The following is an 11,675-nucleotide window of genomic DNA, read 5'->3' as shown; positions in this document are numbered from 1 at the left end:
TATCAAAAGTGATCCAAGGAAGGAAAAGCAGTGAACCGGCGACAGGGTCATGGGCGGCCAAGGCTCACTGATGCACGTGGGGAGCGAAGGCTGGCCCGTGTGGTCCGATCCAACAGACGAGCTACTGTTGCTTAAATTGCTGAAAAAGTTCATGCTGGTTCTGATAGAAAGGTGTCAGAACACACAGTGCATCACAGTTTGTTGCGTATAGGGCTGCGTAGTCACAGACCAGTCAGGGTGGCCATGGTGACCCCTGTCCACTGCTGAAAGTGCCTACAATGGGCACGTGAGCATCAGAACTGGACCACGGAGCAATGGAAGAAGGTGGTCTGGTCTGATGAATCACAAGGTGTTGACTTGGCCTCCAAATTCCCCAGATCTCAATCCAATCGAGCATCTGTGGGATGTGCTGGACAAACAAGTCCGATCCATGGAGGTCCCACCTCGCAACTTACAGGACTTAAAGGATCTGCTGTCTTGGTTCCAGATACCACAGCACACCTTCAGAGGTCTAGTGGAGTCCGTGCCTCGACCGGTCAGGGCTGTTTTTGGTGGCAAAAGGGGGACCTACACAATATTAGGCAGGTGGTCATAATGTTATGGCTGATCAGTGTTTACTGTGATATTAAGGTTAGTGCAATATTTTTGCTTATGGTTACTGCATCTTGAACACCTTCTCTACTCTCATGTGACTGTCCTATTTCATATGTGAAACAACATGTGTTTGTGTTTGTTGTCTTGTCTGAGCCGATTTTTAATTATTGGTTCATATCTTTTAATGGATGTTCTCATAAAAATAGTATTATTGTATTATTACTATGCAAGTAATAACAATTTATTTTTAATCTTCATAATCATGTATCTGTCGAGTTTTGGATACAGTCTATTTGTATGTGTGTGTGTGTGTGTGTGTGTTTCGTGTGTATTGGTGTCAGAGCATTGGCTGGTTCACTAATTATCTGACTTCAAATTGTTCAGCTGGTGAACTGTACCAGAATTTAGGTCATTGATTAGGAACACTATTGGTTTGTTATGTAAGCACTCATTCTGATGGTATACTGCACATGCAAATGTTGGTTGTTTAGTCTCGCACATGCCATTAATTAATATTTATAATTGAATTTGTGTAGTAGTATTGCCTAATGTGCTCATCTCCGAACAGTGTTTGTTTTGTTTCTGTTGATGGCAGAGGTTTATTTCTAAATAATGTTAAGCTCAAAACAGACTATGATGATAACAATCATCAACTTTCACTGGAAAATTACACAATATGTTTCTTCCAGTCATATCTTCTAATCACACATTAAAAAAGAGTAGCAGAAATGTGATAAACAATGGACTGTCTTTTATCATAGTAAATGGCAAATTAAATGACGCAACAATCAATTTATAAGTAGAATCTACAGTCTTGTCATGAATTCGAACTTAGATAGTGGAAGGTCTTATCACACAAAGCTTACCTGAACATTTTAAGTCAGGCTGTTTACAGCAAAGCATTTTTTCTTCCTCTATTATTTAATTATATAAGTGTGTGTGTGGAGGGGGTGGGGCGGGGCGAGTGTTAAATGCTTATTTATAGTTATATCAATTGCAAAATGGTCTTTAATGTCTGGCATTATTGAATAATAATTTATATTTAGCTATGATTACCTAGTGGTCTCTTTGACCTGTTTCACATCACTGGTTTGGATAAAAAAGTGGCACATCGTACTGACAGCTGGGATGTGAGTTTGTGATGATTTGTCTGTGAATTTTACAATGTCTCAATAACATCTTGCACATAAGAGACATCTAGCGATAGGTATCTAGCCTCTAGGGATACTGCAGGCATGTTTGTCAGACATTTTCTGTAGGTTCTCAAAAGTCAGAAGTTTCCATGTTTCACATTTTCAGTATTGTCACTACATATTTCATGGCCACAGACATTGTCTAACCTTTTGGTCTAGGTAAAATACATGTGATTTTGGATCACCACAGCATTCAGCAGGATTTCAAAACTGTTCGTAAAGCTGCTCAAAGGAAGAAATGGAAATGTACACCGATCAGCCATAACATTATGACCACCTGCCGAAAATTGTGTAGGTCCCCCTTTTGCCACCAAAAACAGCCCTGACCCTTTGAGGCATGGACTCCACTAGACCTCTGAAGGTGTGTTGTGGTATCTGGCACCAAGACGTTAGCAGCAGATCCTTTAAGTCCTGTAAGTTGTGAGGTGGGGCCTCCATGGATCGGACTTGTTTGTCCAGCACATCCCAACAGATGCTCGATTGGATTGAGATCTGGGGAATTTGGAGGCCAAGTCAACACCTTGAACTGATTCATCAGACCAGGCCACCTTCTTCCATTGCTCTGTGGTCCAGTTCTGATGCTCACGTGCATTGTAGGCACTTTCGGCAGTGGACAGGGGTCAGCATGGGCACCCTGACTGGACTGCGGCTACGCAGCCCCATACGCAACAAACTGCGATGCACTGTGTGTTCTGACACCTTTCTATCAGAACCAGCATTCACTTTTTCAGCAATTTGAGCAACAGTAGCTCGTCTGTTGGATCGGACCACACGGGCCAGCCTTCGCTCCCCACGTGCATCAGTGAGCCTTGGCCGCCCATGACCCTGTCGCCGGTTCACTGCTTTTCCTTCCTTGGATCACTTTTGATAGGTACTGACCACTGCAGACCGGGAACACCCCACAAGAGTGCAGTTTTGGAGATACTCTGACCCAGTAGTCTAGCCATCACAATTTGGCCCTTGTCAAAGTCACTCAGATCCTTACGCTTGCCCATTTTTCCTGTTTCTAACACATCAACTTTGAGGACAAAATGTTCACTTGCTGCCTAATATATCCCACCCACTGACAGGTGCCATGATAACGAGATTATCAGTGTCATTCACTTCACCTGTCAGTGGTCATAATGTTATGGCTGATCGGTGTAAATCATGCAATTGAATTCTACTATATACAGGTCTACTATATTCTAGAGAATGCAATACTATGCTCAGCTTGTTTTTAACATACTACAGAGCTAATTTTATTTTTACAGCTTTAAAGGCAGGGAGGGAATGCAGAAATAAAAGTCAGAAGTAGGCAGTATTATTAATTTGCTCAAAAGTATGCTGTGCTGCATGCCTTGCCAATCAATTTTATCATTTTGTGTTATACAGAATCCATGCATATCAGATATATCAAAGCTGCATGTGCTTGTACTGTATATATACAAGTCAATTTTGAGACATCTGAATAAATTACAGCTTTGTTAGAAAAATAATTTACGAGTTCCCCATGGTAACAATGTCCCATCCCATCCCCCTTAGGTTAGTATTATGGACACAAAAGATAACCTGTATATCAGCCATGCTTACATGACAGATAAGATTTCTCAATCATATAAAGCAGGCACTCCTTGACATTGAACCAAGTGAGATAGAACTCCTCATTGAGAAAGGTAAAGAGAAACAAGTTATTCATCTTTTTCACATTTTCATTAGTGGTTTAAATCCAGTGTTTATTGGTAAAATTAGGTGTCAATTATTTTTTTACTAAACTTGTAGTGATTTTTGACTTTTTACTTGATATAATTCAAATTCTCATCATAAGGGTTCATATTAACTACACTGTGCTATGCTTGTTGGATGTGTTTTTCGGTTTGCTGATTTGTTTACGATTCGTTGCTGGTGGGCTTTGCATGTTTTTATATTTTGGAGAAAAGCAGGTGGAATATAAAAACATAGTTTTACATAAGGCAGTTGAACACAGTCTTACCTTTCTGCATTCTTCACCGGTCTTCAGCAGAAAAATGTGCTCCTACAAGCTCACATATTTCAACATGAGAGGAAGAGGTGAACTGGCCAGATACATCTTTGCATATGCAGGGATTCCCTATGAAGACATCAGGATAGAGTGGAAAGACTGGAAGTCCATTAAGCCTTGTGAGTAAACATCGCTCTTTTGTTTCAGCCTCACAATACATTAATTTCTTTACCTACATATGTTGAATTAATACAAATTTGATTTTCATATTTAGTTACAACACAGATAAGCACACTTGTCTTTCATCTCAGTTCAATTTTATTTATAGTTATAAACTTTATATTTAGCAGGAGCATATTATGACTGACAAGGAATTGAATATATAGAGCTGTGGAAAAAATTAAGAGACCACTCCACAGTTTTCTTAAATCAGTATCTCTATGTGTATGGCAGCCATTCCATTCCATTCATATTTTTATTTGGATTTTGGGAGAAATGTTGTCAGTAGTTTATAGAATAAAACAAAAATGTTCATTTTACCCAAACACATACCTATAAATTGTAAAACCAGTGAGACTGATAATTTTGCAGTGGTATATATATATACACTCACCTAAAGGATTATTAGGAACACCTGTTCAATTTCTCATTAATGCAATTATCTAACCAACCAATCACATGGCAGTTGCTTCAATGCATTTAGGGGTGTGGTCCTGGTCAAGACAATCTCCTGAACTCCAAACTGAATGTTGAATGGGAAAGAAAGATGATTTAAGCAATTTTGAGCGTGGCATGGTTGTTGGTGCCAGACGGGCCGGTCTGAGTATTTCACAATCTGCTCAGTTACTGGGATTTTCACGCACAACCATTTCTAGGGTTTACAAAGAATGGTGTGAAAAGGGAAAAACATCCAGTATGCGGCAGTCCTGTGGGCGAAAATGCCTTGTTGATGCTAGAGGTCAGAGGAGAATGGGCCGACTGATTCAAGCTGATAGAAGAGCAACTTTGACTGAAATAACCACTCGTTACAACCGAGGTATGCAGCAAAGCATTTGTGAAGCCACAACACGTACAACCTTGAGGCGGATGGGCTACAACAGCAGAAGACCCCACCGGGTACCACTCATCTCCACTACAAATAGGAAAAAGAGGCAACAATTTGCACAAGCTCACCAAAATTGGACAGTTGAAGACTGGAAAAATGTTGCCTGGTCTGATGAGTCTCGATTTCTGTTGAGACATTCAGATGGTAGAGTCAGAATTTGGCGTAAACAGAATGAGAACATGGATCCATCATGCCTTGTTACCACTGTGCAGGCTGGTGGTGGTGGTGTAATGGTGTGGGGGATGTTTTCTTGGCACACTTTCGGCCCCTTAGTGCCAATTGGGCATCGTTTAAATGCCACGGCCTACCTGAGCATTGTTTCTGACCATGTCCATCCCTTTATGACCACCATGTACCCATCCTCTGATGGCTACTTCCAGCAGGATAATGCACCATGTCACAAAGGTCGAATCATTTCAAATTGGTTTCTTGAACATGACAATGAGTTCACTGTACTAAACTGGCCCCCACAGTCACCAGATCTCAACCCAATAGAGCATCTTTGGGATGTGGTGGAACGGGAGCTTCGTGCCCTGGATGTGCATCCCACAAATCTCCATCAACTGCAAGATGCCATCCTATCAAGATGGGCCAACATTTCTAAAGAATGCTTTCAGCACCTTGTTGAATCAATGCCACGTAGAATTAAGGCAGTTCTGAAGGCGAAAGGGGGTCAAACACAGTATTAGTATGGTGTTCCTAATAATCCTTTAGGTGAGTGTATATATATATATATACACACACACATCCATACAATTTCCAAAAATTACTAGACAGGAAACATTACGTGTATTAAAGGTGACTTGCATCACTGCTGAAGCTCGTTTCATAACATGTACTGTATGAACAATATAGGAGTTCCCTTATAGTTTGCGCAAATACAAAGAGACCTAAGAAAAATGTACAAATTACACAGTATTTTGACTCCTGGTTACCCTTATATTTTCTAGCTATTCCGTTTGGAAAGCTTCCCGTGATGGAGGTTGATGGACTCACTATTAATCAGAGCCTTTCAATTGCAAGATATCTTGCCAGAATAGCAGGTAATTCCTAATTAACATTGGTCCATATGCATTACAGTCCATTAAAAAAAATGGGTAATATATGCTGTGTGAGAGAGTGGGGTGTGAAAGGAAAACGCTTTTTAAATTCACAAACTCAAACTCAGGTCTTTACTTATAGAATTAGGCTGGCCAATGGAGGCTTATGAGAGGCCAGCATAATGCATACTGGGATAGTATAAAGGTTTATGTATATTTTTTTGACAAAATCTGGACATATCTAACAGAAAAGCAGATGTCATGATGAAGGAATATACTTGGTTTTTCTCCATAATTATACAATTTACAGAAAATTATCAATTATATTTCAACTTTATTTTAAATTTGCAAAGAAAGTCATTTAACCAAAATTTCTCAACACAGCATGTACAATCTAAAAGGAATTAATATATATTCATGCACAAAAGTAAATTCTTGAAAAGCTTTAATACAGACTAGTGGATTTATTACAGTTTTGACATCGAGAGGGATATTAATTCAAAATACATCAGTAAAGATGTTCTCTTAGTTCTCTTAATTAACGTTAGCATTGTCTGTAGTTTGCCTAAATTGAAGTCAATTCAGTTCAGCTGCTGAGTTGGTGAAAGTAAACGGGTTGGAGAAGGGAGATTTTGTCTAGGACTAGCAGGAATTCTGTTGCAGGAGGAGCCAGGTGGGGCCAGTTAGGTGTGAATTGGTGGCAGGTAGACAAAAGCTACTTAAAGCAGCTGTTGAGAAAGAGCTGTGCTGTTTCTCACTGACAAAAGTTAGGCAGTTGACTAGCAGCTGGAACCAAGAGACGTATAAAAAAAAAAAGTAACATTTAGAAGCATGTGGCCACTACAGTGTCAGGTTTGCAGAATGATTGCCTTCCTGGATGAACTCATCCAAGAAGGCTTCATTTGTGAACGTTGTCGGCAGGTTGAAATCCTAGAGATCAAGGTTCGTGATCTTGAGGCTCAGCTTGTCGATCTGCGCTGTATTAGGGATATAGAAGAATTGGTCAATCAGCCCATGAGAGAGATGGTGTGCACGCCAAAACCTAGGAGAGTTGAGACCTTAGAGCAGGACAGCGTAGAGAACTGCTGGGTTACAGTAGGTCGTAACCGCAGAAAAGGGCGTGCACAACCCCTAGAGACACCCCTAGAGCTAGAATTGCCCAACAGGTTCCAACTGCTAGACACCGAGTTGGACAGTGACAGCTCAGAGGGTGATGGGGGGGCAGTTGAGCACCAGAGCACCATGGTGCCCACTCCCCCCAAGAAGAAGGAGGTAGTTATAGTAGGAGACTCAATTCTTAGAGGTGTAGATCACACAGTGTGGTCTAGTGACAAGGAGACCCACATGGTATCTTGCCTGCCTGGTGCTCAGGTTGCAGATCTCCCTAAATTAGTAGACGGGCTACTGGCCAAAGCCAGGGGGAATCCACTGGTCATGGTCCACATTGGATCCAATGACATAGGAAAAGGTAGGACAGAGGTTCTGCAAGACAAATTTAAAGAGTTAGGAACAAAACTAAAGAGCAGAACCTCCACGGTAGTTTTCTCTGAAATACTTCTGGTACCACGTGCCAGGCCAGGGAGACAGGCAGAGATTAAAAAGTTTAACACGTGGTTGAAAGCTTGGTGTAGGGAAGAGGGGTTTAGGTTGTGACTATGATGTTGTAGGAGTGACAGAAACATGGCTTACAGAAAATGATGGGGATGAATACAAGTTGGAAGGATATAGGATATACGCAGTTTAGGAGACAGGCAAAATCGAAGAGGATTTGGGGTAGCATTATATGTGAAAAATGACATTGAGGCAGAAGAACTTGTATTAGATCCCAGTAACGGAACAGAATCTTTGTGGGTGAAACATTTGAACAAGAGATCTGGAGGATTATTGGTAGGAGTGTGTTACAGGCCACCAAACTCAGATATTCATAAAGATGCTGCATTGTACAGTGTAATCAGGACTGCATGAAGCAAGGATGTGGCTTATAATGGGGGATTTCAATTTCCCAAACTTAGACTGGGAAAGCCCAGTGGGGACTACAGAAGCAGAAATAGAAATAGTTGAGATGGTAAATGACTGCTTACTAACTCTGGTTGGTTCCCTGACAAATTGAGAGAGCGCATGTATTGACTTTTCAAATGACCAAGATAGAGTCAGAGGGACACTAGTTAGAGAACCAATGGCAAACTGTGATCACAATATGGTTAGCTTTGAGGCATTCTTTCAAAAAACAAGGTCCAAGTCTAAAACGATGGGTCGAATGGCCTCCTCTCGTTTGTAAACTTTCTTATGTTCTTTCCAAGTACAAATACAACTAAAATCTAGTATGAGGACAAATCTTTGCACTTTGCACTTATGTTGTAAGTCGCCCTGGATAATGGCATCTGCCAAGAAATAAAAATAATAATAATAAAATCTCAATCGTTTGTTGCCATTTAAGATAAACACTGTTAGACTTAGGCTAGATCCAAGGCAGTGGTTTTAACAGTAATTTAAACTGATGGGGATATTAGAATAAATAAATCAGTTTTTGAGCACTGGCTGTCACAATTAATTTAATCTGAAGGTGGGACCAAATAGCCAAAGGCCAAATTTCTGCTTTGTTTGTTATCTTTTACAGAAATGCAAATGTCATGTTTCTGAACCATTTCTGATTATATCAATATTCCGCATAATTACAAAAAAAGTGTATCATGTTCCTGACAGATAAGCTGTGAGGATTTATCTTAGGTTAAAGACACTTAGATATGATGCAGCTTTCTTTATTCAAAATGCCCAAAAACTAGCACAGGCTGGTGGCATGCAATTCTTGTCCAGATTGATTTGTAGTTTTTATACTGATGGATCACATTTGTATTATTATTAAGGGGGGACAGTGAACTTAATTATCATGTTACTAGTTGTGGTATAACAGTTGAAGGTTTTAAAGCTGGATGTGTGGTTTGCAGGATTGACTGGTAAGAGCAGACTAGAAGAAGTCACAGCAGATGCCATTGTGGACACTCTGAATGACTTCACACTTTTGATCCCATGGAATGAGCAGGACAAGGCTCTGAAAGTACGTCTTCATTTATTTCTGAGCATTGCTATACTGGCCTAATTACGATTCACACATTTACTTCACAAGCAAATTGAACCTAGTTTCACTAGTTTCTCACTGTTTAACTGCAAAACCACAGGGCCAAATTGGGTCTTTGGTATTGCCACTTTTGTGTCAATACATGGAACTGAGGGTAGGCCCAGTATTCTCTGGCATTCATCTGGAGATAAAAGGGTTTCTTATGATTTTCTAATAACTTTTAATGAACAGTTCAATATGGGAGAAACAGTTTTGTTTAAGAGATGCACCCAACATGTCCTTCCTTGTTAAATACGAATCAATGCAGGGTTTCTTCAGACTAAACAATGTACAAAAACATCTTATTCCTCTGTTGAAAGTCAAAGCCCTTCTTTATTCTGACTGTAGTCCCGTTAGTGTATTTGTCCATCATATAAAGCAGTGCTTTATACATCTACCAGGCCACTGAATGTGACATATTAACGTTATCGGTTACAATTACTGTTATAATTAAACTCACGAGTGCTGCAGAGATTATTTAATATTTCCAGAGGACAGCATGCAGCTAATTTGGAGCACAATAAATGTAATGAATTCCAGTCTTCTTGAAAGACAGATTGAGAGGTCATAACCTCAGTGACTCAAACAAAGCTTATTTTGCCCAAATATAAACAGACTACTTACCTAAAGATCGAACCCTTCTTTTGTTTGTTTACTTCTTTAGAAAAATATGATTGATGATCTATTTGACAACCAAGCCCCAGTATTGTTGCAGATCTTGGAAGACGGATTGAAAGACAAGCAGTGGTTTGTTGGAGATTCAGTAAGTAAACATTCCTTCAGCTCAGGAAGCAATTATGATGTGGTCTCATTATTATCTACAGGCAAGGGATCCATGAAGCTAAAACAAGTCCCCACTAAAAATACCATATAAATGGACAAAATAAGTAATTATAAACTACTTCAGAGCCAGTGCACAATATAAAGACAAACATAAGGATGGCCAATGGAATTTTAATTCTCAGTGTGTTTAACCCCCCATGTCTTTTCAGGTTACCTGGGCAGACCTCTACTGGCACATTTGTTTCACAACCTTCAATGTTCTGAGGGAAGGCTTTGCGGATCTGTACCCTAGACTAAAAAGTCTGAAAGACAGAGTGGGAAACATACCTGAAATAGCAGAATGGATTAAAAAAAGGCCGAGTACAGAATTTTAACCATTTCTGCATTAATGCTAAAACACTGACAAGGAAGAACTGTGTTGAAATGGATTGTATGTAGTTGAAGAGGAATGTCAGTGTTTTTTTTTGTTTTTAAAGTTTAGCAGTTGATCCTTGATTCAATATTTAAGCCATTTTCTATTCAACTTATTAAATGGATGTTATGCACCAATCAAATGTCTCAAAGTCTAAAAATAGAGAATAAGTGTCTCTCAATGAAAACTGGCTGCAGAATATTATTTCACAAAACATGACTTTAAAAAAATATATTTCAGTTAAAATATACTATTACAAGCATGTGCAGAAAACCTTACATACCCTACATTTTTCCATAAACATTAAACAAGAAAAAAACGGACGTGTACCAACGCGGTCAGTACCCAAGTGTAAAGTAGCACACAGCTTTATCAGCTGACACACGTTTTGTCCTCAATCTAACAAGAGGAGAAAAACAAAATAAAAAAGCATTGTCAAATGGGATTAAACACCTTTCCTCCTTAAATCCAGAACCTCATGGACCAAATTAACAATAGAGCATGAGTTTTATCTACAAAACATTTATCTATCCAGCCTCAAAAGGAAATTGCAGGGAGAGGGTTGTCTGAAAACTAGAGACCTGAAAGAAAGTGAATAGTGGAGAAAATAAATAAACAAATGTAATGATCAATGTTTGTTTTTCAAGCAAAGCAAACTATTTTACTGGCTTCTCAGGAACACTGAAGGCTTAAATTATTCAATTTGATAGCCATCATACCTTTCAAGTGACTTTGGGTCCTTATTACTTCTTCGTCAAACGATTAATTTTTCCAATCCTGATTAATCGCATGTTAAAATTACGTGAGCCGTTTGCATTATAGTCGAGTGTAACTGTACCAGAATGGGTGTAAAACAATCCCAAGGAAATCATTCAAATCTTGTTTTAATATCAATTCCAGCAATCCAGTTCAAAATTGTCGTCCCCCCTCCCCCAGCAAATAATAGACCATCACTGTCACACTGTTCCACTAATTCAAGAGACGGGAAGTGTCCTGCTGTGCAGTTAGGAAGCACTGACGTAAATATGCCAGAATGAGGAAGAAACTGATAAAATAAAAAATAAAAATTGACAAAATACTCCACAGATTCTTTGCAGTGTATACAAGTGTCAATTTACAAAAGGGAAGCTCATAATGAGGGGACCAGCATAAATGTATATAAATCTGAATTATTATTACATTATTCAGTTTATTAAAAGTTTTGAAAATGTATTTTAAACAAATTACGGATTTATCTTGTTCCCAAATGTAGCTATTAATCTTTGCCTGGAGCCCCATAAGATGCCCACATTTTAAAATTCAGGTATCAATAAATATATAAGAAATACAAAATACAAGCCCAATGATTGTATTAACTCAAGAGGTAACATTTCAGGCTTATTAATACATTAACACTTACATGTACACTTTGTAATCTCTGGTCCTGAGGGAAGAGTGCCACCTACAGGTCCATCAACAGCACTGCCAGGAGAA

At 39.3% G+C, this 11,675-nt stretch overlaps 1 protein-coding gene across 1 annotated transcript; it reads left to right on the top strand.

Moving 5' to 3' along the window:
- Positions 1–3,373: 3,373 nt before the first annotated feature.
- On the top strand, positions 3,374–10,339 carry LOC136755547 (hematopoietic prostaglandin D synthase). Its single transcript, XM_066712224.1, has 6 exons — positions 3,374–3,442; positions 3,787–3,926; positions 5,803–5,895; positions 8,838–8,947; positions 9,672–9,770; positions 10,000–10,339. Exons 2-6 carry the CDS (start codon positions 3,794–3,796, stop codon positions 10,162–10,164), a joined length of 600 nt encoding a protein of 199 aa, XP_066568321.1. The 5' UTR covers positions 3,374–3,442; positions 3,787–3,793; the 3' UTR covers positions 10,165–10,339.
- Positions 10,340–11,675: the final 1,336 nt, after the last annotated feature.

The sequence above is a fragment of the Amia ocellicauda genome, chromosome 8 (genome assembly GCF_036373705.1).
Source record: "Amia ocellicauda isolate fAmiCal2 chromosome 8, fAmiCal2.hap1, whole genome shotgun sequence".
In the NCBI taxonomy this organism is placed as follows: Eukaryota; Metazoa; Chordata; class Actinopteri; order Amiiformes; family Amiidae; genus Amia; species Amia ocellicauda.
Note: the sequence above shows the minus strand (reverse complement) of the source record. Positions and strands in the feature narration are given on the sequence as shown.